The sequence below is a fragment of the Schistocerca piceifrons genome, chromosome 7, assembly GCF_021461385.2.
Source record: "Schistocerca piceifrons isolate TAMUIC-IGC-003096 chromosome 7, iqSchPice1.1, whole genome shotgun sequence".
Taxonomy (NCBI): Eukaryota; Metazoa; Arthropoda; class Insecta; order Orthoptera; family Acrididae; genus Schistocerca; species Schistocerca piceifrons.
The window spans coordinates 450,694,215-450,721,807 of record NC_060144.1 but is presented as its reverse complement, the minus strand read 5'-3'; the positions used below and the strand labels follow the sequence as shown (position 1 = coordinate 450,721,807).

At 38.3% G+C, this 27,593-nt stretch overlaps 1 protein-coding gene across 2 annotated transcripts in view; it reads right to left on the bottom strand.

Moving 5' to 3' along the window:
- LOC124804780 (gamma-tubulin complex component 2-like) overlaps window positions 1–27,593 on the bottom strand; it is a 184,344-nt gene that overhangs the window by 135,648 nt on the left and 21,103 nt on the right. For both annotated transcript variants that reach the window (XM_047265104.1, XM_047265105.1), the window contains exons 3-4: window positions 22,833–23,001; window positions 17,664–17,865 (exon numbers count right to left, since the gene is read on the bottom strand). In XM_047265104.1, coding sequence (XP_047121060.1) covers window positions 17,664–17,865; window positions 22,833–23,001 — 371 coding nt within the window. The remainder of the gene's footprint in view (window positions 1–17,663; window positions 17,866–22,832; window positions 23,002–27,593) is intronic.

The window sequence follows — 27,593 nt, the reverse complement described above, 5'->3', positions numbered from 1 at the left end:
AACACCTATGGGGGAAAAAAGAAAAAGAAAAAAACTGTTTGAGTTTCCCGTTCACCAAAAAACAAAATTATTGCATATGTTTATTAGTTTCAGAAATATAGACGAGCCAAATCAGATGATTTTTTTTTATACGCCCTGTATAAACATGAAAAATAAAGATGTAGAATGTTAATAACATTTGTTTTACTTAAAAAGAACTAAGAGTTTTCACATAATAAAATCTGGAGGCATTATTGTTCAGCATGGCCTTGTAATACAATATGCTGTCATTGGGTTGCCTGCCTCTGTAGGACAGGACATGCCTATGAGAGTACTGGAGCAGGATGTGATACATGGGTGCAATTGGCAGGTCTTGCACCTGGGTCTTCTACAGGTTATGAACCTTGTGGCAAAGGGTTAGAATTAAAAGCAATGTGAGAAATAATATTTCTTAGATTGAGTGGACACCAGAATATGATTTTGGGACGAGGGGGGGATGAGAAGGGAGTTGTATTTCTGGACCCAATAAATATTCAAAGCCCTGTCAAAGTATATTATTAAATTGTTTCAGTCTGGGACAATACTGGGTGATGGGGTGGTTGCTTTTCTGTTAACTAGTTCATGGGGATGGTCAGAGGATTAGGAGCTTCCTGATGCCACAATTAAGAAATGTCACTAGGTTGATGTACCACGGAAATAATTTAACACCCTTTATATTTGTCAATGTCCGAGAGGCTGCAAACGCATGTCCATATGTAACAAACAACATTTAGCTAAACCTACGATGCACTGTGTAAGGAGTACTGCCATCTTCAATGTAATAACGTATTGATATTGTACTCCTTACTTAATTGCTGGTTTCTGGAACTTTGGGAGCCAAGTGCGCTTCTTCTATGATGGACAATTGTCTTGATGTATAATGACAATGATAGCCCAGCACTAGTAGTTACATGCTGTCTAAGCATGTCAAGCAGACTTGATGTTGAGCTTCTGTATGGAGCAGACATGTCACTGCACCACAGAATTTGGTAGAAAATGGAATTAATAATCAAAAGTGTGCCATCAGTTTGTAGAAGAAAAGTATTTCAGTTATTTCATAGAAAGAGGCACAGAACTGATTAAGAATTAAGAGTCATATTTGAGAAACACACATTGTCATGGAGAAACATATTGATAGAAGAACGTAAATGAAAGGGCTTCCATGATCACTGATTACCTGCTTAACTAATGTGAAAATGCATCTTGGCAATAGTTGCTTTAGTGTAAATGTGAAACAAGCAGAACTGCTGAATGGGACTGGTGAGTGCAAAACATTGTAATGGAAGTGTGATACATATAAAAGTAAAAATAAGCAAAAATAATTTGAGTTGTACTGTTATCAATTCAAAATGATATTTTAACACATTAAGAAAGTGCAATGTATAAGAGAGACATCTCCATACTAAGCACATGGTCATGTCATTTCCATAACGAAGTGTGATCTCTTATGTAAAGCGCAAGTCTGATAGTCCAATAGCTGCAAAATTAAACTAGAAAACACAATAAATTATTAAACATCTTTTCTACTTAAATTTTGCAGCAATTAATAAATTATTAAATGTCTTTTCTAATTTAATTTTGTGGCTATCAAACTATCGGACTCAAGTATGAGAGCTTTAGATACAGATCACACTTACCTCGCCGGCTGGTGTGGCTGAGCGGTTCTAGGCGCTTCAGTCTGGAACCGTGCAACCACTATGGTCGCAGGTTCGAATCCTGCCTCGGGCATGGGTGTGTGTGATGCCCCTAGGTTAGTTAGGTTTAAGTAGTTCTAAGTTCTAGGGGACTGATGACCTCAGAAGTTAAGTCCCATAGTGCTCAGAACCATTTGAACACTTACCTCAAAGAAAACGATTTGTTGGCAAATAGCCAACAATGATTCAGAAAATATTGTCCCTGTGAAATGCAACTAGATCTTTATTCTCACAAGTACAGATTGCTATCAACAGAGGATGTAAACTGATTCCATATTTTTAGATTTCCAGAAGGCTTTTAACACTGTTCCACATAAGCGACTTCTAATCAAATTGTGTGCCTACAGAATATCATCTCAGTTGTGTGACTGGATTTGTGATTTCCTTTCAGAAAGGTCACAGTTTACATTAACTGATGGAAAGCCATTGAGTAAAACGGAAGTAGTACCAAGTGTAGAAGTATGAAATCAGAATTTCCCTATAGATGGTGGTAGCCATCAGTGTAGGGCCTGTGAGACCACGTCTGCAGCGCCATCTGCCTCCTGTAATGGCTGACGATGAATGTCAACACAGAGTAATCCAAGTTCCATACATCAGCATCTGTTTCAAACCCATAAACATGTCGAGTTTTGTGCCTACAAACTACAATTTGCGGACAGCATTGAATTTCTGTTATCATTTGAAGAAAACTGCTGCAGAATCACATCGAATGCTTGTCGAAACTTTCAGTGAACTTGCTCTTGGGAAAACACAGTATTTCGAGTGGTTCAAAAAATTCAAAAATGTTGATTCTGACATGAAAAATGAAGAGCACAGAAAACCACCAAAAAAGTTTGAAGACAAAAAATTGTAGGCCTTATTGGATGAAGATGATACTCAACTTCAACAGGAACTCGCGGAAAAATTGAATGTGACACAGAAAGCTGTTTCTCTTTGGTTGAAAGCTATGGGAAAGCTGCATAAAGTTGGAAAATTGGTTCCATATGAACTAAATTAAAGACAGCAAACAAATCAAAAGACCACTTGTGAAATGCTGCTTGCCAGATATAAAAAAAAGTCATTTCTCCATCGAATAGTGACAGGTGATGAAAAAAATGGATATATTTTGAGAATCCTAAGCATTGAAAATCATGGGTGAATCCAGGCAAACCATCAACATCCACAGCAAGACCAACACTTCAATTCGTATGAAAATGTACGAAAATGGCCGGCTATCCACCTCATTAGCAGGTAGCATATCAAGAGGCCAAGAGGTTTTCTAATAGAGGTTTTCACCAACATTTTGATCTAGGCAGTTATGCCAAGACACACTATGTTCTACCATTTCAACAGTGGTCATTAAAGGATTTCCCATAATAGTGGACTGGCAGTGCTAACCTTCCCATAGCTTGGGAAAATATTTTTTAAAATGAAAAGCAAGACAATGGGGATCTTTGTACAAAGGCCCAGTCTTTCCACAGGGAATATCATAATAGTAATACATGAACATGAAGACTGAAGTACTTATTTTTAATATTAATTATATAAGAGAGTCAATGTAACATATATAATTCAAGACATTCTTTGTCATTGATAAGCACAAAGAAAAAAATAATATGTGGACATAGCCATTAACATTAGTAAAAGGAAGTACATGCTTTCATATTCATACCCCTGATGATATCTTCTCTATCATGCATTAAGATCTCCAATACGTAAACACTGGCAACTGAAATGCTGCCACCTTCTTTCCTGCACACCGATCACTTGCTATGGTATAAATGACATGCACAAGCAACAGTGTTTCTTGAAATTGCATGGAAGTTTACACAGTTCATTTGCAGTAATAAGAACATTCTAGGCAGCAAAAATGGGCCAACTGACCGGCTGACAAAGAGGTCAGCTGGGGAAATCAAATTATCGAAGTAACGAAATCTGTAAATAACGTTGTATATTGGTGTAGCTATTTTGGTTACTTTTCTGTATAACTTCGAGGTCATTTGCCACCATTAACAGAAAATTTTAAGTAAGTTCCTAGTTTTTAATTTATTTGCTTTGAATACATACAACTTCCGTTATTATACAGAAACTATATTTGTTTTGGCTGTACCAAGAAAAAGAACACTAACGGGTCAGAGTGAAACACACAGATCTAGACAGACACAATTTTTGGGTAGAGACAATAACAGTATTGGGGACATTCACAATAATGCAACTGTTTTATTGAACAATAAAATTAAATGAGCACTCAAGGTTATTCCACACAATTTTTAGAGTCACAGTTGCAGTTTGATGAATTTACAATGCAGTTTTTGTAATGTGAAATATTTTACATTAGAGGTTACTGTATGTGATACAACAGCATTCCCACTGTGTTGTCGTACACGGAGGTTAATTTGCTGCATTAACAAAAAAAATTTCAATCACTCTATGAAGTATGCACTTCAAATGGTCCAAGAATTGAAGAGAAATCAAAGAATTATTGAAATGAATATAATGGAAGGAAACATTCCACGTGGGAAAAATTATATATAAAAACAAAGATGAGGTGACTTACCGAACAAAAGTGCTGGCAGGTCGATAGACACACAAACAAACACAAACACACACACAAAATTCAAGCTTTCGCAACAAACTGTTGCCTCATCAGGAAAGAGGGAAGGAGAGGGGAAGACGAAAGGAAGTGGGTTTTAAGGGAGAGGGTAAGGAGTCATTCCAATCCCGGGAGCGGAAAGACTTACCTTAGGGGGAAAAAAGGACAGGTATACACTCGCACACACGCACATATCCATCCATGGATATGTGCGTGTGTGCGAGTGTATACCTGTCCTTTTTTCCCCCTAAGGTAAGTCTTTCCGCTCCCGGGATTGGAATGACTCCTTACCCTCTCCCTTAAAACCCACTTCCTTTCGTCTTCCCCTCTCCTTCCCTCTTTCCTGATGAGGCAACAGTTTGTTGCGAAAGCTTGAATTTTGTGTGTGTGTTTGTGTTTGTTTGTGTGTCTATCGACCTGCCAGCACTTTTGTTCGGTAAGTCACCTCATCTTTGTTTTTATATATAATTATTGAAATGATATTCACAACTACACTGCAGCAATTGCTACGGTCAGTCCTGAGGCCAAAATTCCACAGCTTTACATTGAGCTTATCACTTTAATGTACACAACATTTTTTTAATTAAAAGTCAGCTCCAAGGACTTCTACACATATGGTTATTCACTATGTTAGGTGCAATTATGTTTTTTATGACACTGACACTGCTCTTTACTACAGACTGAATGAACAATCAAATCTATCATGCAACAATATCAACAATGTAATGCATGAAACTGCTAATGAATTAGAATAAGCTAATCCTTTTACGTGTTCTTTCACTGTGATGAAAGATTATTTTCTGAAGCGGAAAATGAAAATAGTGAAATCTGTGTTATTATTATGGTTAATGAAAATTTAGATCTCCGGCATTCCAATGATGCAGTTAAAAGTGACGTGGCCACTATTTTTACCACAGCTGATGTCGAGCCACCATTTGAAAGAAATACAGTCTTGTTTTTTAATTAATCACTGGTACAGTCAAAACCATCTCTGCTTAAGAGTCTTCACTGGATCCACTAGCATATCCTTTGCTATTTTCTACTTGATTCACTGGATGGTATGCTAATTTGTTCCATAATACCAAATATATTCACTGCAAGACAGCCTAGAAATAAAGTTACTACACTGCAATATGCATGCTACTGCCCCTGTGTAATAAGTAATGCAACACATTTATTTCTTTGCCAATTTCAGGTAAAAAAATGTAAAATTTGATGTGGGACGTAGTAGAATATTTCTGCTTTAGCCCCTATGGTTTCATGAAATTCCGATAGATGGCAACACTATGTGTGCCTTCAAAATGGTGTCCGTAACGGAGGTGCATTCCAAGCAGCGAACTGTCATTGAGTTTCTTTTGGCAGAAAACCAGGGCGTCACAGTTATTCATAGGTGGACAGGTGGCTACATGATGTCTGTGGAGGTCTGACAGTGAACAAAAGCATGGTGAGCTGTTGGAAGAGCTATCCATCATCATCATAACAAGGTTTTGCAAATCTGTCTGATCTCCCATGTGCCAGCCACACATGGCTGTGACTCCTGCAATGTTAGAACACGTGGACACATTTCTTTATTTATGTATTTACTATAGGATGTACCTACAGAATCATATGGTACCCGTAAATTCATTGTTTAAAATGCAGAGATATTGTGTATAACAATCAGTAAATTTTGTTACTAACCGACATTAATATAGTTAATTACAGATTTGTAAATGTCACACTGTAAACTAAACAGAGATGTAAAATCACATAACATGGAAAAGATCAGACGGAGCACGTTAGATATTTGTAAACATCAAAGTAATTTAATCTTACAATCACAGTTGTGTATCTGATTAGCTTAACCAACTGATTGCCATGGGCAAAGCATCGATGAAGTCCTCCACGGTTCCTCCAAACTTTCTCATTGGTCTTTCACATATGATGTGCAATTAGTGACTGTTTTTTGGCTCCACAGTCAAACTGGGGGTTGTCAGCTATTTTCCACCCTTATAGTGTTTCTTTGATTCAGATGTGCCCAGTACTGATGCAACACAGTACTCCATATGTTTCTGGGAAGGTTCATTCCTGGGAGGGGCAGAATGGAATTCATTTTTGGCTTTCACTCATGTGTACGATAGCAATTCCATTGTTTCTTCCACTCATCTTGTAGGCTGTACTCTGTAGTGCCCTCCCACACTGGTTTCTGAGACTTCAGTCAAGTTCATGATAAGCTATGAAGTATTTTGTGCATTGGTTTTTCTTTTTTTTTTTTTAAGTTGGAAGGTTTAATTTCTCCAGTTCATGGAATCTAGCATATTGGCATTGAAGAGACGGAGGCGCTATATTAGTAAGAACTGGAAGCCAGGGTAAGGGTGTTGATTTTAAAGTTCCAGATCTCAATCTCATTTTATCGTTCAACTGAACATCGAGCCTATTAATGTGGCTGCTTCTACCCCACACAGGACAGTAACAATCAGCAACCAGGTACAAGAGTGACTGACTGTATGGCCATTGTTAGGGAGTCTGTGCTGGCTCTCCAAGATATGCTGGCTAACTTCCTAATTACATTATTCCTGCTTTTTAATTTCTGTCCGTGATCTTCAGATGTTTCTTATGTGTACGGTTTCTATCCAGAGTTATTCCCATATATTTGGGGAAGTGGCTGTGCAGCAATCTCCTGCCACAAAGCTCCACATTCAACTTCCTGTTTACTTGGCAGATGCTGCAATGGAAAGCGCTGACTTCAGTTTTACAAGAGTTCAGGCAGAGTCTCCATTTTCTGGAATACTCTTCTAAGTTCTTTAGGTCATTGGTAAGTGTTTGTTTACCTTCTCCAAACATCTTATCCTGAGTTGCTATTGCTAAATTGTCAATGTAACCAAACTTTTCAGGTCTCATGTCAGGCATGTCGCTGGTGTAGACATTAAATAGAAGGGGAGCTAAGACTGATCCCTGAGGTAGGCTGTTCTTTCTCTTATATGATTTGCTTTTGTAATCCTCCAGTGACACCCTGAAATATCAGTTTCATAGTATGGTTTACATTAGTGCTACAAAACCAGTGTAGGGGATGCTTTCTCTCAATTTTAGCATCTGTCATCAAGACAAGTGGTATCACACGCTGTGGCTACCAGGCTACTGAGGTCTTTATGTTCTTCTGGAAATCCACTTCAATGCGTGACATCAGGGCCAAGACCTGGTTGCAGCAGTTTCGTTTCAATCTGAAGCCTGCTTGGTGCTGTGGAGTTACGTCATCAATGAGATGGTATATCCTGACATATAGGAGCCTTTCCAATAATTTGTAGCATATGCTCAGCAAGGCTATGTGATGGTAACTCACTGCATCCACAGGCTTCCCTGGTTTAAGAATGGCAAAAGTGTGAACTATTTTGAATTGTTGATGGATGCCACCATTGTTCAATATGTCATTGAAAAATTTAAGTAGCCAGGCATGGGCTCTTGGTCCACGGTGTTTAAATAACTCAGGAAATATACCATCTAATCCCACCATTTTCCTGGTCTTAAGTGATTTTGTAGCTTTAGTTAGCTCATTTGTTGTAAAGGGCAAGAATAAGTCTGGGTCCTAGGTGGCTTTTTTGAATGCTGTATCAAGTGGAACACACTCCACGTGTATTTTTTATGTGTAAAGCTATTCGAGAGGGTGTTAATTCTGGTCTTCACTTCCAGGATGGGCAGCTCGACGTACTGACGCCCCCCACCCCCCGCCCCCACCCCTCCAAACGTTTCTGCAGAAAAGACCAGGCCTTTCTACTGTTTTGATCAAGTCTGGATTTTTTGTGATTTCAGACCATCTTTCTTTATGAGACTGGTCAATAGTTTCCAATATCTTGTCTCTGGTGTCTGGGTTGCTTGTTCCTTCAAAATCTCTACATTAGTCTTCAGCTTCTTTATTACAACAAGGGAGATACTCTTTTCTGTGTACCTGACGAATGTGATGATTTGCAGCTGCTGTTATTAAGCCAACAAATCTGCTATAGTTTCCTTCCTTGGGTGGTATCCAGTGCATATTCATATCCATGTCTTTCTTATAAAGCTCCCAGTTTGCCTCACAGAAGTTCCATCGTGGTTTCAGGGTTGTTGTAAGTGGAGTTGTATGTTGATGTTGAGTAGTGCTGGTTGATGTTGGGAGTGGGGGAAACCATAAAAGCCCATCCTTGGATACGGCACAGGCTCCTTTACAGTATTAGCAGTCACCAGAGGTCTGGGTTTGTTTCACTTTGCCATCTTGCTGATCTAAAGGTTTTAATGTCTTTGGTACCACATGTTAGGTGTAGATTGTTTCCATCCATCCAGTCTCTCAGTATTTCACCACTATGAATCTTTTACACGTATCCCCAAACTGTGTGGTGACAGAAGAAATATTGTGGTGTTTCTGATAGGGACATTATTATTATTATTATTATTATTATTATTATTAGGGACACCATAATTATAATTATAATTATAATTATTAGGGATATTGTCGCAGAAGAGGCTGAGGGGCACAGTCATTTCGGTGTGGTGGTCGTGATGCTGGACTGTTGCATGGAGAGTAATGAGTTCAAAACTCATCTTGACTGTAAAATTTTAATTTCTATATTCGATTCAAGTACATTCTAGAAGTATCCACAAATGTCAAGAATCATTGTACTGGAGCGTTCTGTAATTGTATATGTACTGTATGTGTTCTGGCCTGAGGCAGTTTGCTCCGCACTCTTGTATGTGTAAGTGCTGAATAAACCTCCGTTAAGAGAAGTTAGTGTTTGTCATTCATCGAATTACACCTTCTTCTACGTGACATTATTCTGGTGGAGGTACCAGGTATTGGAACTTCTGATAGCGCCCATTATCGACGGCACAGTGGCTCCCGATAGTTCACATTATCAATAGCACAATGGCTCCCATCAGGTCACGACAGAACCGACATTTACGGGGCGAGAAACTTGAGTTCGAGCCATGTTTAACAGATCGCAATCTATCGGAGACAGAACAAGAAGAGGACATTACGGTGACAGAAGCTGTGTGCCACCACATGGGACATCCTTCTGGGTTCTCTGGTGACGATGGCGAAGATCCAAACAAGTGGTTGAGGGTATATGAGCGTATAGCCAAATTTAATGAATGGGATGACACCTTGTGTTTGGCTAACGTATTTTTCTACTTGGAGGTCACTGCCAAACAATGGTTTGAGAACAATGAGGAGAAGTTCACAATCTGGGAAGTATTCCAGGCGGAACTACACAAGTATTTCGGCGACACACAATGACAGAAGTACAAGGCTGAAGATAAATTAAAGTGCAGGGCACAGCATCCAGGAGAAACTAAAGATCCTACATTCAAGATGTCTTGGAGCTGTGTAAAATAGTGCATCCTAGAATGAAGGAGAAAGATAAGGTTGCACATCTCATGAAGGGTGCTGCTGAGGACATGTATGAAGCCCTACTGTTGAAGGAGGTATGGAAAATGATGAAGAATGACACCATTCAGCCTTCGCAGAGCCCATCATCGTCACCAGTGGTTCTTGTCAGGAAGAAGGATGGCAGTTGGCACTTTTGTGTTGATTACAGGAAGCTTAATAAGATAACTAAAAAGGATGTTTACCCTCTTCCACGAACTGATGATACACTAGATTGTCTGAAGGGGGCTAAGTTTTTTTTCCACCATGGACATGTTCTCGGGACACTGGCAAATCGAAATAGATGAGGCTGATCATGAGAAAACTGCATTCATCACCCCTGAGGGCCTGTATGAGTTTAAGGTAATGCCTTTTGATTTGCGTAATGAACCAGCAACTTTTGAACGGATAATGGATAATCTTCTAAGTCACCTGAAGTGGACGATGTGTCTGTTATTTAGATGACAATGTTCTCAGAGACATTTGATGAACACACAAAAAAAAGACTGACAGCCGTTTGTAAGTGTCTCCAACAAGGCGGACTGAAACTTAATCCAAGAAAGTGTCTCTTTGGAGCAAAAGAAATCAAAATACCTGAACACCTTGTGTCAAATGAAGGTGTGCAACAAGGCCCAGAAAAGGTGACATCTATAACAGAATTTCCTATTCCTAAACGTATTAAAGATGTGAGAAGCTTCCTCGGATTATGTTCTTATTACCATCCTTTTATCAAAGACTTTTGTATCAAAGCCAGGCCACTCCAAGAGTTGTTAAAAGCTGATGCTAAATTTATATGGGCTGGTGCGCGACAAGATTCTTTCGATGTGCTGCAAAAAGCTCTGACGACTGACACTGTACTTGAGAGAGCACCTACAAAACTACACACAGATGCCAGTGGGTATGGGATCGATGCTGTTCTGGTGCAAATTTCGGATGGAAAAGAAAAAGTTATAGTCTATGCTTCTAGGACACTTACAAAAGCCGAGAGAAACTACTCAACTACAGAAACAGGATGCCTTGTTGTGATCTGGGCCATGTGCAAATTTTGACAGTATCTCTACGGAAGGTCATTCACAGTTGTTACAGACCATCACTCACTCTGTTGGTTGACAGGTCTTAAAGATCCAACAGGACGACTTGCCAGGTGGGCATTACATCTTCAAGAGTATGACATTACCATAGTGTACAAAAGTGGAAGAAAACACCAAGATGCGGATTGTCTCTCAAGAAACCCTGTGCAAGACCATCAAGACTTTGATGAAGATAGTGACTGCCTCATTGCACTCAAGGATCTCTCTGCTGAGCAAAAGGACGACACCAAGATATCTCAAATTATGCTTGCCTTAAATCGGTCAGAGGATGTGAAAGGACAATTTAAGGTAGCTAATGGATTACTTTGCAAGAAAAACTTTGATCTGTTTGGAAAGAGGTGGCTACCAGTGATTCCTATACACATGCACTTAGATGTTCTACACAAATTCCATGACACACCTGAGACCGGACATTTAGGATTTATTAAGACACACAATGGAATCCGCAAGAGATTTTTCTGGCTAGTTTTATTTAGGAGTGTCCGTCACTATGTGTCGCACTGTCGAGAGTGCCAGAGGAGAAAGGCAGTTCCTCAGAAACCACCTGGCCAACTCATACTAATTCCACCAGCCGAAACGCCTTTCCACTGTGTTGGAATTGATCTCCTCAGACGATTTCCGATGTCTGCTAGTGGTAATACATTGATTGGTGTTTGCACTGATTACGTGACATGCTATTCCATTACAAAAGCTGTGAAAACAGCTTACGCATCCGAGGTAGCCAAATTCATTGTGGAAGACACTGTATTAAAACACAGTGCCCCAAAGTTGTTAATTACGAATCGAGGGAAAGAGTTTCAATCGAATCTTGTGACAGAGATAAACCGTCAGTGCATCATTACTCATCACATAACGACTGCCTACCATCTGCAAACTAACGGGCTTACTGAACGCCTTAATAAGACCTTGGCTGACATGCTATCAATGTTTGTCAATGTTGAGCAGAGCAACCGGGATGAGGTGCTACCTTTCGTGACGTTTGCCTACAACACCGCCAAACAAGACACCACAGGATTTACGCCGTTTTTCCTGGTGCATGGGCGTGAGGCGACTATGACGATGGACACTGTGTTTCTGTTACATCCTGATGACGTGGACAACAACTACATCGGCCAGGTGTTAACTAGAGCTTAGGAACCTTGGCAGTTGGCTCGACTCCACATGCTACAGGCTCTAGAAAACGATCGCTGAAGGTATGATGCGAGCCACCACCCTGTTGTCTACCAGCCTGGTGACCTCGTCTGGATCTTCACTCCTGTTCGGAAGGTTGGTCTCTCTGAGAAGCTCCTCATGCGCTACTTTGGACCTTATAAGGTTGTAAGACAGTTGTCTGATGCTACTTACGAAACTGAAGATTTCAACCCCGACACAATACGACGAAAGATCAGAGATACGGTCCACGTCCTTCAAATGAAGCCCTATAAGGATCCTGCAACCCAGAGTAAATTCGAAGCTCCAGCGAAAGGCAACAAGCGGAAAGGTGATGAAGGTCGTAGAGGCAAAAGAAGTTCTAAGATCACTGCTAGGGTGAGCACCAGTCATCGGGAGTCAGAGTATGCAGGAGCGATAACTCGTTCAGGGACTAGGAGGATGTAACACCAAGATGCTGTTCTCTTAAGGAGGGAGCAATGTCGCAGAAGAGGCTGAGTGGAGTGGTCACTGTGGTGTGGTGGTTGTGATGCTGGACTGTTGCATGGAGTGCCGTGAGTTCAAAACTCACCTTGACTGTAAAATTTTAATTTCTATATTCAAGTCTAGTACATTCTAGAAGTATCCACAAATGTTAAGAATCACTGTACTGGAATGTTCTGTAACTGTATATATACTGTGTGTGTTCTGGCTGAAGGCAGTTTGCTCCACGCTCTTGTATGTCCAAGTGCTGAATAAACCTCCGTTAAGTGAAGTTAGTGTTTGTCATTCATCGAATTACACCTTCCTCTACGTGACAATATTATTATATTTTGTGTGTGTAAACTTTTACGGAATATATCAGTCAGTTAAAACTTTTATTTACAGACATAGTTTCTGAACCCACTGAGTAATTCGCAAGTAGCAACATTTTCTTTCAGTGCGCACAAAGGGTAATATGGAGTTGCGGACTGAAAATTTTGGTAAGTATGTTCTCTCTCACTTTCTTGTTGACTGCAAAAATAGTTTTGTACAGACAATTTAAGTGTCTTTTTCATAATGACCATTGGATTATTACTCATCACCTTACAAGTTCCCCAAAAAATATAAACCAAAATTATTTGGATGCAATCCCCACTGCTCAACATTTCAGGAGACATTCATTATTTGTTACAATGAGTTGCAATGCTAAATGACCTGAAATTATTAACAACATTGATCTACACGAATCTGCTAATTCCCATCAAGAAATTATTGTGCCAGTATTATAAGTTAAATTAACAGAATTAACTGATGCAGTAATGATTAAACATATTTTTGGTTAATTTCAGACAATCATTAACACAACTGAATTTAAAAAAAAAGATAGCTGCCACTTGCCCATATTTTAATCACTTTATGTGAAATCAATAAAACAGTAGACATTTGTGATATTGATAAATTCGTATGTGCAGGAATTTCAGTTATTCAAACACACTGTAAACTATACGAATATATTGCGGAACACATGATGCATGGACCATGGGGTAAATTTATTAAAAATTCTGTGTGTAGTATAAACTGCAAATGTATAAAAAAAATCCCTACATTTTATGTAAGGTCACATGACAATCAGTTAATGGATATTCATTGTACAGACAGCATGATAATGGCATTAGTATTAATGTTCAAGGAAAATCACTTGACAATTACTACATTGTACCACGCAATCCACATTTAGTTGCTAAATTTGAGTGCCACGTGAATGTTGAAGTTTGCACTACAGTTATGAGTGTTAAATACCTTTATACATACATACACAAAGGATTTGATAGTGCAACTATAGAAGAAGCAATGACAGAACAGATGGGAATGAAGATCAGATTGATGAAGTGATTAATTTTGTGAATGGTCATTAAGTTGGATCAACTGAAGTGGTATGGCATATTTATGAATTTCCAAAGCATTTTCTGTCGCATACTGTTATTAGGTTTGATATTCATTTACCACCTAGACAAAATGTGTACTTCAGAGTAGGACAAGAACAGGATGCAGTTGAAAATGTGAAAAAAAATTATCAGAATTCCTTGCATTAAGTGAAGTCTATCCATCTGTGAATGTTTACCACTACACAGATATTTCTTTGCACTATGTTTAGGTAGATGCTGAAAGAAATGGAAGAAAAGAGTATGTTGTGGTGATAAAATTATTACACACATATATGTAGTAACTGAATGGGAAGTATAACTTTTTCATTTACATTTATTCCACATCTGTGGCCCTAAATCATTTTAAGATGATATAAATTAAAATAGAATTGTTTGCAGCACATTTACTGCACCACATCACACTCATAGTATTGCTTCAAATGACAATAAATGGCATGAATTTTTAAATGGAGCAAAGGAATTTAATTTGCCAAAGAAAATGAATCATTTATTTGGGTTAATTTGTACATTGAACATACCAGCAGATACTTTAGCATTGTGGCTTGAAATTGGTATGTTTTTTTGTGAAGATTTCTTACAGGAATTCAATGAAGAAATTTCTTACACCAGAGCACTATTAGAAATTGATGATATTTTGAATGGCCATAATTTGACATGTTGATTACTTGGTTACCTATTCGAACATTAATGCCAGAATTTTCTGGAGTAGGTGTTTGAGATCCAATCAATGAAGAGTTACAATTTAATGAATTTTATGAAAGAGACAACTGTTGACAGCGCACTGTAATTGATCATGTTATTTGTTAAGTTCAGTACCATTACACTGGCTCAAATGTGATTTGCTTAACTGTGGTAAACATTCACACAAACTGCAACTATCCATAAATTAAATTCACTGAATTTTTGTTGCATTGCAATAGCCTTTAATGGTACAGCTTCAGTTCTTCTAATTAGAGGTAGAGCCTTGCGCCACAATGCATTCAAACTGCCCAGTCCAATTTTGGAAAATTCAGTGATCAATACAAATCAAATAGTGACTACTCACTTTCATTGATTCTTATTGAGCAAGTTTCCATGTGTCCACCTCAAGTATTGAAACTTATAGACAGATTATTTAAAGATCTGTATACAGATGAATGTTATACACATTAAAGTTTTGGAGGTAAAACTTGCTTTGAGCAGTAATTTTCGACAAATTTTACCTGTTGTTCCACATGGATCAAGGAAATTTCCACAGTTTGGTGATCAAAGTAATATCATTAACGATATTTATGGCAATTTTGCAGAAAACATTTTATCACAAACCATGTTAAATTCAGTTATTCTAGCACCAAAAACAACAGATTATGTCATAAACAAAAACGATATACTCAATGCTATGGCAGGTAAAGTAAAGATTTATTACAGCTATGATAAAATAATTTATGATAATGACTATGAAGTTAATAATTACTATCCAGTGCAGTTTTTGAATTCTCTGCTAAGTGGTTTACCACCACACAAATTACAATTAAAAATTAACTGCATTGTTGTTCTTATTAGAATATAAGTATGGAAGAAGGATTAATTAATGGAAACAATGTGTGCCACATTTTTATACAATAATGCTAATCACTGCCTAGATTTAAGTAGACACACACAGTTTAAGTGAATTTTGATTCCACAAGCATATATGTCTTATTCAGGTTCTGCTTTACCTTTTCAGTTTCAAAGAACACTGTTCCCACATTTGCTGTTACCACTAATAAGTCACAGGGACAAACATTCAAAAAAGTTGGGATATTATTAACACAATTAGTTTTTATGCACAGTCAGTTATATGTTACAAGTAGAGTTCAGTCTTTCGCTGGCTTGAAATTTTATATTTGTGAACAAAGCAAGCACAGATATTTAGCAAATTTACAAAAAATATTGTTTGTACTGAGGTTTTGTACCATTAAACTGTAGAATAAAGCAATTATTTCTCTGATTTGTAACTCTCATTCTCTCATGCTTTCTCTTCATCCTGTCTTACTCCTTTCCTCATACCATTCAGGTCAAAACTAAGAATCAAATAAATTCCTATTACTTACAATTTTAAAAAATTGGGTTTCATTACTTTATAAACACAACAGGTAAAATTTTGCCCACAAGTGATAGCAGTTATTACTGTGCTTAATAACCTATTTGATTTGTTTCCCTGCTTGCTACATGAACATCTACATCTATGCTCTGCAAACCACCATGAGGTGCACGGCAAAGGGTACATCCCATTGTACCAGTTATTAGGATTTCTTCCTGTTCCTTTCACGTATGAAGCATGGGAAGAATGATTGATTGAATGACTCTGTGGGTGCAGTAATTATCCTAATCTTATCCACACGATCCCTGTGTGAACGATACCTAGGGGGTTGCTGTGTATCCCTAGAGTTGTCATTTAAAACCAGTTCTTGAAACTCTGTTAACAGACTTTCTCGGGATAGTTTATGTCTGTTGTCAAGAGTCTGTCATTTCAGTTCCTTCAGTACCTCTGTGGCTCTCTCCCCTGGATTACACAAACCTGTGACCATTTGTGCTTCGCTTCTCTGTACGCATTCAATATCCTCTGATAATCCTGTCTGGTATGGGTTCCACACACTTGAGCAATATCTAGGATGGGTCGCATGAGTGATTTGTGAGCAATTTCCTTGGTAGATGGCACCAGTATTCTATCAATAAACCAAAGTCCACCACCTGTTTTACCCACAACTGAACCTATGTGATCATTACATTTCATATCCCTACTAAGTGTTCCACCCAGATATTTGTACGAGTTGATCATAGGATGCCACATTTTTTCATTTTGTCAAGTGCACAGTTTTACATTTCTGAATATTTAGAGCAAGATGCCAGTCTCTGCAACATGTTGAAATCTTACCAATATCTGACTGAATATTTATGCAGCTTCTCTCAGATATTACTTCATTATAGGTAACTTTGTCATCCGCAAAAAGCCTGATTTTAATATTAATATTGTCTGTAAGGTTATTAATATACAACATGAACAGCAGGATCCCAACACAATTCCCTGGGTCACACTCGTAGTTACTTCTACATTTGATGATGACTTTACATCCAAAAGAATATGCTGTGTCCTCCCTACCACAAGGTCCTCCATCCAGTCACAAATTTCACTTGATACTCCATACAATCTTACTTTTGACAATAAGCGTATGTGCAGTACTGAGTCAAATACTTTTCAGAAATCAAGAAACACTGCACCTTCCTGGCTGCCTTGATCCAAAGCTTTCAGTATGCCATGTGAAAAAAGTGTGAGTTGGGTTTCGCATGATTGATGTTATCGAAAACCATGTTGGTTGGCATTGAGGAGGTCATTCAGTTCAAGATATTTCATTATGTTTGAGCTCAACTGTGTATCTTCTCAGTAATGTACCACAAACACTGAGAAAAATATTGTTATATTCCATCCTGGATTTTCCATAGTTTGAAACACTGAGAATAATGAGAACTGGTGCTGTGGCACCAGACAACATTATAGCAACAATTCTAGAGATTGAGCTACTGAGTACCTTCCTATACATGCTTGAGTATATTTTTACATGTTGCAATAATAATTATTTACAGATGTGTGAAGTTTTCTAAATTTGATTGTGATGAAGTTGGATGCTCGCCAACATAGTCTTTAACACTAGTGCTAAAAACCTATGAGGTAAATGTGTTTTACACACATTCATTAAAATACATACTATTTGGCTAACACTAAAACACACACAAACACACACACACACACACACACACACACACACACACACACACACACACACACACACACACACAAAAAAAAATCATCAGCACTCTCTCTCTATCAATCTGTTGTACCTAAGGCTCCAACTAAAGATGATGGACCCGTATCAGTAACAAAATCCATATTCATATTTGGTCTCTTTGCCTTGCAGTCAATCATCACAGGTACATGATACGTTGGGTGTCGTACTTTTGCCTGTGCATCACTTTGAGCTTTCGCAGCTGCTTTTCCCTCATTAGATCCTCTTACCAGTTCTTTCATGAGACGATTCCGGATCTATTGACATACAGAAAATTTGTCATTCCTCAAACATATCACATGGTGACAATATTATTTCACACATTATGCAGCACACTGAGAAATATGATGCTAAGATGCTAGAGTAGTGGGTCACATGGCATTTGAATATACACAGTATCAATAACAATTCTTTACAATGTACCACAGAGGAAGTCAAGATGAGCAATTTGATACAAGACACGTGTGGCCCCGTCAAGTTGGGAAACTACCACAAGTTGGAACACAAAAACCACACAAGCTATAGTGAATGTGCATCATGGGTGATTTTTAATATTCTCTCTCTCTCTCTCTCTCTCTCTCTCTCTCTCTCTCTCTCTCTCTCTCTCTCTCTCTCTTTCACACAACTATGGGTCCTATAGAAAAATGAATACTGCCTTTTTTGTAGGAAATTTGATGTAGTTTAATTTTGAACTGGGGTACATTTTTGCTAGAGACCGCTATTTTGAAACTGTTCAAAGAAAACAATCCTCCAAATGTACCACCCCCCTCCCCCCATTTCCACACTCACCTCTTACCAGTCAGAAATTTTAGTATATTGTCCACGGCACTCCGTTATACCACTACATGAATTATTCCTCATGTCTGACCTCCTTCAGTCTTTAGTGACTGGATTATTACTATGACATCACTTTACTTGCGTATTTACAAATTGTGGAACTGATGTTTGTGTAAATTTACCTCAAAGTTCCGTGAACTTTACAAGCATAAAATTTTAACAGTACAAAATTAACAGATCAATTGTTTTATTTGCCTGGCCTTCTTACTATGAAACTACTCAGTTTATAAAGGTTAAGTTTAAATCAAATTGTAAATTTAATTACTTTTGCACAACATTTACAGAAGTCTCCCTACTATCACTACAGCCACAGGAGAGTTTGAATTAATGATGTTAATGAAATAACTACGGCAGTGGCATAATAACCCATTCAATGAAGACCAGAAAAGGTCAAATATATCAAAAAATTCGAGTAGTCACAAATTTTTATACAATGGTGGGAAGGACTGCCATGAACTCACGAACAACATATTACAGATTCTGACAGGTTTGTGTGTGTTTGGGGATGGGGGATGCGTTTGGAGGTCACTTTTGAACATTTTCTTGCATAACTTAACAAAATTACCTCTAGCAAAAACCTATCCCAGTACAAACTTAAACTACATTAAAATTGGTACAAAATTGTTTGGTTCACTTTTTTTCAAGGACCTACAGTTCGCATGAAGAGAGTGGGATAGGCGCTGTAGTTTAGATGGTTTCCGTAGGTCAATTTGTTGTAGTTTCATAAACTTGAAGAACAACAAGTGTCCTTCATCAAACACTTTGTATCAACTTCCTCTACACCACAGTGATAGGATGTAAACAATTGTCATTTACATCCATATAAATAGATACAATAAGAAAATGGAATGATAGCCCACTGAAACTGGAGACCATTTAAAATGTAGTGCTTTCAAATTATGTTTTCATCTGCAGAAATGTAAATAATTATTTTTCATTGTTTGAAAATGGAGCTGTGGGAGAGAGGTGTCTGCGATTTTCCAATTAAAAAACTGGTCTCTCTCTTAATAAAATCCAACTTATTTCCCAATATAATCTCCTTTAAAAGTGTTAATGGAGGATTGTGGGTAGAATACCATCACTTCAATGCACCATCACTGAAATTCAACTGGTGTGAAACACTTGATTCAGATGGAGTTAGCAAGAGGATAAAAGAGGCAGATTGGGGAAGGGAGGGATTTAGGGAAGGGTGGCTGACAGTTGGGAGGGAGAAGTAGCAAGAGAACAAAATAGGAAAGCAGAATCGGGCATGTTTGCCTTGGCACAGGCAGATGGAGCTGTGTGTGGGCACACAGTGATGGATTGGATGGGGAGAAAGAGGGAGACCGGGTGTACAATAAGTACAGAGGAAGAAGTAGGGGTAGTGTTGGTAGTGACAGTGAGACTGGGATTGGCAGAGTTTGAGGCCAGAAGAAATTCTGAACTAAAGTTGTGTTGTAAGAACAATTCCCACGTATGTAATTCAGAGGAGCTGGTGTTGAAGGGGAGTGGGGGGAGCACAGCACGTAGAGCTCTCCTCTTTATCCACATACTCTTCCTCTGGGATTTTCTACCTCCTTTCTCCTCACACAAACTTCACTTAACACTATCATATCATCATATTCAATTTTTCCTCAATCTTCTCTTGTAGGCGTTCCTCATGTGTTATCTCTCCAAAATTTTCAGTTCCCATCTTTCCCACTTTTTTTTACTTTTATCTGGCTTTTCAATAACTTCATTTCACTTGCTCACACTTCCTTTTCTCCATTCTCTTCATGAACCATTCTTATAATGTGTACAACAAAACTGGCATATATGTTTGCGTATCACTTCTTACTTTTCTGGACACATTTTTGTTCCACATTCCTTTCATGCTTCTCATAAAGCTACCAACTTTCCTTGCACATTCACTTATCTACGTCATTCTTTTCATTTTCAATATAATGGAAGGAAACATTCCACGTGGGAAAAATTATATATAAAAACAAAGATGAGGTGACTTACCGAACAAAAGCGCTGGCAGGTCGATAGACACACAAACAAACACAAACATACACACAAAATTCAAGCTTTCGCAACAAACTGTTGCCTCATCAGGAAAGAGGTTAAGGAGAGGGGAAGACGAAAGGAAGTGGGTTTTAAAGGAGAGGGTAAGGAGTCATTCCAATCCCGGGAGCAGAAAGACTTACCTTAGGGGGAAAAAAGGACAGGTATACACTCGCACACACGCACATATCCATCCACACATACAGACACAAGCAGAAATATGTCTGCTTGTGTCTGTATGTGTGGATGGATATGTGCGTGTGTGCGAGTGTATACCTGTCCTTTTTTCCCCCTAAGGTAAGTCTTTCTGCTCCCGGGATTGGAATGACTCCTTACCCTCTTCTTTAAAACCCACTTCCTTTCGTCTTCCCCTCTCCTTAACCTCTTTCCTGATGAGGCAACAGTTTGTTGCGAAAGCTTGAATTTTGTGTGTATGTTTGTGTTTGTTTGTGTGTCTATCGACCTGCCAGCGCTTTTGTTCGGTAAGTCACCTCATCTTTGTTTTTATATATAATTCTTTTCATTTTCTTCTATTCAGTCCCCATGTACTTTAAGCTATGTACTGTTTTCAGCTGCTTCACACCAAGTGCCATGTTTACTACAGGTCTATTTGCATTAAATTGTAGGCCATAATCTTGCACAACTTTTCCCTAAACATCTACCTGTTACTGCACTACTTCCTCATTATAATCCTACACCTTCAAATCACCAGTAAATAACACTGCTGGCATCCCATCTCCTGTAACTTGCATAGCACTTCAAAGGCTAATGTTCTTATTTTTGAGGACCTTAATAATATTGCAATTTTGTTCTTTATTGCTTCATTCATTTGCAGCCATTCTGTGCCTCATGTGATACATACAGTACATTGAAAAGAACATTAATTATTTAAAGTAAGTTTCAAGTAAAAATGTGGATATAAAATGACAGCCAATTTTTGATATTACAGACTTTTGACAATATTGCATGTAACAGTAACACCATACAAATAAAAACTATTTATTGTGGTTGATTTAGTAATTACCAGTCAATACACCGCACACTTACAGAAAAACATAAAATATACAGGGTGATTCAAAAAGAATACCACAACTTTAAAAATGTGTATTTAATGAAAGAAACATAATATAACCTTCTGTTATACATCATTACAAAGAGTATTTAAAAAGGTTTTTTTTTCACTCAAAAACAAGTTCAGAGATGTTCAATATGGCCCCCTCCAGACACTCGAGAAATATCAACCCGATACTCCAACTCGTTCCACACTCTCTGTAGCATATCAGGCGTAACAGTTTGGATAGCTGCTGTTATTTCTCGTTTCAAATCATCAATGGTGGCTGGGAGAGGTGGCCGAAACACCATATCCTTAACATACCCCCATAAGAAAAAATCGCAGGGGGTAAGATCAGGGCTTCTTGGAGGCCAGTGATGAAGTGCTCTGTCACGGGTTGCCTGGCGGCCGATCCATCGCCTCGGGTAGTTGACGTTCAGGTTTCATAACTAACCGTTTTCGTAGGACTCTCCATACAGTTGATTGTGGAATTTGCAGCTCTCTGCTAGCTCTGCGAGTCGATTTTCCTGGGCTGCGAACAAATGCTTGCTGGATGCATGCTACATTTTCATCACTCGTTCTCGGCCGTCCAGAACTTTTCCCTTTGCACAAACACCCATTCTCTGTAAACTGTTTATACCAACGTTTAATACACCACCTATCAGGAGGTTTAACACCATACTTCGTTCGAAATGCACGCTGAACAACTGTCGTCGATTCACTTCTGCCGTACTCAATAACACAAAAAGCTTTCTGTTGAGTGGTCACCATCTTAGCATCAACTGACGCTGACGCCTAGTCAACAGCGCCTCAAGCGAACAAATGTACAACTAAATGAAACTTTATAGCTCCCTTAATTCGCCAACAGATAGTGCTTAGCTCTGCCTTTTGTCGTTGCAGAGTTTTAAATTCCTAAAGTTGTGGTATTCTTTTTGAATCACCCTGTATATCAACAGCAGAATGTAGATTTTTATAAAGGCCACCTGCCTGTGCATATCAATGTGAAATAGTTATTCCAAACCTACAAAAAACTGATACATGCTTGTGGGAGATTATCTAGTCAGTTCTAGTGAACAACAACCTTTCATAATTATTGATGTTTCTCCAAAGACACCATTTATGAACTACTCTGCATGCTGATGACTGCTAATGTCACTTTCCCATAAATTAACACAACCATTAGGAACTACTGTATCACACATAAGTACCCACAATTCCAAGAATAAGGAACAGATAAAAATTTATAGAACTTCCACATCTAGCAGCAACTTTTGTACCTTATACAAATAGTTTAAACACAAATAAAAGTACCTGTGGCAAATCTTCTGTTGTAACAGTTGCAGAAACATTTGTATTTGAAGAGCCATGCCTTCTACTTCTTTCTTGGGCTCTTCGTAGCCTTCTCTCAAGATATTCTTTCACATCTTTATCATCAGATATTAACGATAGTAACTGGACATATGGCACAAGGCAATCTACACTGAAATTTATATGAAAGTTAATTTCAATATACGTAGCTCTAAAATTAATACTAACAACATAAGATTATTTTATTTTAATTATCTATTTGTCCATAAACCATTTAGTACAATAGTATTGGACGTTCCAGAAACTTTACAGAAATACTATATAAATATACAACATTAACAAAATAGTATAGGGCAAGGTGAGGATAGGGCAGGAATTCAGCCATGGCTTAATCATAGGAACCGTCCATGCATTCACCTTAGCAACAAGACAGGGAATAAACCTGATCCACCCACATTGGAATAGCCGTCACTCTCAAAAGTGAGATAAAATATGGTTCTACTTACCAACTGCTGAAAAGGAGCAACCGATGTGCTGACACACACACACACACACACACACACACACACACACACACACAAAACAAAAAAACAAAAATTAAAATTAATAGCTCTCGGAAATATCAAAAACTTTCTACATTACATGGAAGAAACATACAGTTCTATGGAAGACAACTACAGGTCCACAACAGGGAGCTGGTTAATGAAAGCTATTGATTCACAATTCCTTTTTTGCCATCCACCACCACCACCACTACTACTACAATAATACATAAATAACCACATCTAACATCTGTTTCTTCTGTTATTTATTTTTCAACTCCTCACTGTTTCTCTTTCAGTAACTGTTTAAGAGAGCTTGCCTTCTAGCACTCAGAGTCCAAAACACACTATTACAAAAAGCTAAAAGACAAAATATTACAAGGAAAAATTGTAAAATTATAAAGAGAAAGAGTGGCTGGCCAATACCTACCTTCATGAAGCAAAATACTGTAAACAGGGAAGTTTCAATTTTACAGTTTTCTCAAATGAAATGTTTCAGTACTTCTAGCTGCATAACATGGGCCCAAAGGAGATCAAAATACACATCTGACAAACAATGTACTAAGAGGAGTTCATTATTGAATACAGCAAATAGCAACCACAGCACAACAGAAGCTGCCGGCTGGAGTGGCCGAGCGGTTCTAGGCGCTACAGTCTGGAACCGCACAACCGCTACGATCACAGGTTCGAATCCTGCCTCGGGCATGGATGTGTGTGATGTCCTTAGGTTAGTTAGGTTTAAGTAGTTCTAAGTTCTAGGGGACTGATGACCTCAGCAGTTAAGTCCCATAGTGCTCAGAGACATTTGAACAACAGAAGCTAATTTACAATATACTCCCAAACACCAAAAGTGTCTCAGTATTACATGCAAACAATGGGAATACAGAAGTCAGCAGAACCAAAAAACAATTGTTGTTTAGTTTCAACAGTAGAAATAGGAAATAAATATAGAATAAAACACAGATTTCCTGACACAAAGTCATACTCTTTTTGACAATATTCCTGACAGGTAAGTGAAAAATTGGTTTGTACCACACCACATAGCTAACCGATCGAAGTGACAGGCTAAAAACTGTTCTGCCTACTATTTTCTAACATATGACTTAACAGCCCCATTGATGTTTCTAATTTCTCTTATTTTCAACTATACTGTTGTCTGTTGTTACACATCCTGGGCAATTTCGTACTTCATATCTGAGTAGGTACATTTCCTTCAACCAGTTAAATATGTTTCATAATTAAATATGTTTTCTAATTTCAAGTGCAGTTTCATTTTGGAGATTCCCACCCTCCAAGCTGGTTTGATATGGATCCAACCCACTACAATTTCCTCTCTTGTACCAGTACTGTCACCACAGAATAGAATATATACCCAACATTTTCGATTTTTGTTCCCCATATTTTATTTTTTTCTCTCTCAATACAATTTTTGCCCTACACGATTTTCCCCAGTATCAAAAAGTTATTTCCTGATGTCGTAAACCCATGTCCTATCATCTTGTACATTCTAGTTTCCATGTAATTCTTTTCTCAAGTATTCTGCAGAAAAAAACACATTTTTCATCTTAGCCGCTCATTTATTTTTTGGTATCTTTCTGCAACACTGCATCTCAAGTGCTAGTCTGTTCTTTTCTGGCCTTTCCACAGTCCTTGAGTCAGTGTTGAGCTTCATACATATTCTCATAAATTTCTTTCTCAAGTTAAACAATGGAAAATCCAGGATGGAATAATGACAATATTATGAAAAGAATAGATTGCCATTCACCATATAGCAGAAATACTGAATTGCAGCTATGCACAACAAAAAGACTGTTAAACAAGAAAGCTTTCAGCTAAATGGCTTTCCTCAAATTAAACACACACACACACACACACACACACACACACACACACACACACACACACATACACACACACACATTCAGGCAAATGCTACTCAAACAAACAAGGCAAGACTGAGCCTTGGCAAACAGAGACAGTGGTCATGTGTTTGTGTTTGCTTGAATGTGTATGTGTATACTGTCTAATTAACAAGAAGGCCTTTTGGCCGAAAGCTTGCTTGCTTAACAGTCTCTTTGTTGTGCCTATCTGCGCAGCTCAGCATCTCCACGATATGGTGAGTTGCAATCTATCCTTTTCAATTATTGATAAAATTATTTAATTAGACAGATAAAAAATCTACTCACCAAACGGCAGCAGAACACACACATAAAAGACTGTTCTGATTGGCAAGCTTTTGGAGCCAGTGGCTCCTTTTCAGGCGGGAGGGTTGAAGGGGCAGGAAGAAGGGTGAAGGAAAAGGACTGGAGAGGTCTGGGAAAATGGGTAGATTTTGGGAAAAATCACCCAGAACCCCAGATCAGGGGAGACTTACCGTACAGGATGGATGGTTCTGGGTGACTTTCCCAAACTCTATCCCTTTGCCTAGATCTCTCCAGACCTTCTCCATCGCCCTTCTTCCTTCCCCTTCCACCTTTCTGCCTGAAAAGGAGCCACTGGCTCCAAAAGCTTGCCAATCAGAACAGTCTTTTATGTGTGTGTTCTGCTGCCATTTGGTGAGTAGATTTTTTTATCTATCTAATTAAACAATTTTATCAATAATTGAAAAGGATAGATTGCTACTCACCGTACAGTGGAGACGCTGAGCTGCAGATAGGCACAACAAAGAGACTGTTAAACAAGTACACTTTCAGCCAAAAGACCCTCTTGTTTGTGGCTTGTGGTGTACTGCAGACATTCATGGTCCGAAAATGATCTGATAAAAAGATCGAAACCAGTCACCATTAAATTAAGTGATCAAGACTGCTTCTAATTTATTTATAATAATTACAGATCACTGTTTTAATATGAGAAATCACTGTTTTCCTATATAAGAACTATGTTCTTTAAAATGTTAAACAAGGAATATTCATTGTCCAAAAGCAATGCCTGAATAGTAGAAGGTAATCAGTACAGTTCATCTACTTTTGACAAGCCAAATTCCATCTGATTATTTCTGTCCAAGAGTAAAGTTAAATTGTGGACAGTAAAGACTACATTTGTTCCCTGTGTCATATTTGTGAGTGTTACTAACATTTTCAAATTGTGCCTGATTCTTCACAACAAACTTCATACGTGTACTGTGAAGCAGTTGTTATTTTTATAGTATACCTAACTTTCAAATAAGACAAACGTTATTCCTTCCTTTATGTGTAATTATCCATTAATGACAAATTGATTGTGGCAGGAATGGCGATAAGGGGGTTACAATTCTACTAGTAGTAGCAACAGCAGCAGTGCAAGTAAAATGTGGCATGCTGTCAGGAGAAACGGCTCAGCTGAAGAAATGTTTTAGAGTATAGCTAGGATGACACAAGGTCTAGAGGTGGAGTCTGACTTGTAATCAAAATGTTCTGAGTTCAAGGCTTGAACCCAACCACTGTTTAAATTTTGGATAAAAATTACCACAAACAACAGCCAAAGGCTTCCAGTATAAGGAGTCACTCTTGTTCTGCCAATGGACTTGTCAAAGAGGGTGGAGAAGCACACAGAGTCTCAGGGCAACCTTTTGTCCTTAGAGTACGAAAACACCCTAAAAGGTGGAAGAGTAAGCAAATATCAATGGCTTGAGAATGTAGAAGGCAGTGAAAAGCTCTCCATTAATGATGCACAATGTAATCCATTGGATATGTGGCTTCTAACTGAAAAAGTGTCATCATGATATGATGACCTCTCCATTGGCAAAAGATAATGAATTAGTCCCCCCATTCGGATTTACATGAAGAGACAGCCAAGTGATGGCAACCATGACAAAAGAATTGATTGGGTTACACCATAGACAGAGATTCCAGTATCAGATAGTGGATTGTAAGGTATACCCAGGAGTAAATACAGACTCTGATAACAATTTTGTACTGATAAGGAGTAGGCTGAAGTTTAAGATACTCATCCGGAAGAATCAGTGTGCAAAAAACTGGGATCTGAAGCACTAAGGAATGGTTAGATGCATTTGAAGTCTCCGAGGATAAAGACTGCAGCAATGAATAGCTAAGTAGGCAGTTCACTTAAAGAGGAATGGGCTTCTCTAAAACGAGCAATCACAGAAGTTGGGACAGACAAACATAGGTACAAGGAAGGTAACTGTGGGGGAACTTTGGATAACAGATAATCTACTTCAGTTGACTGATAAATGAAGGATGTACCAAAATGATAAGGGAAATTCAGGACTACAGAAATGTAAGTC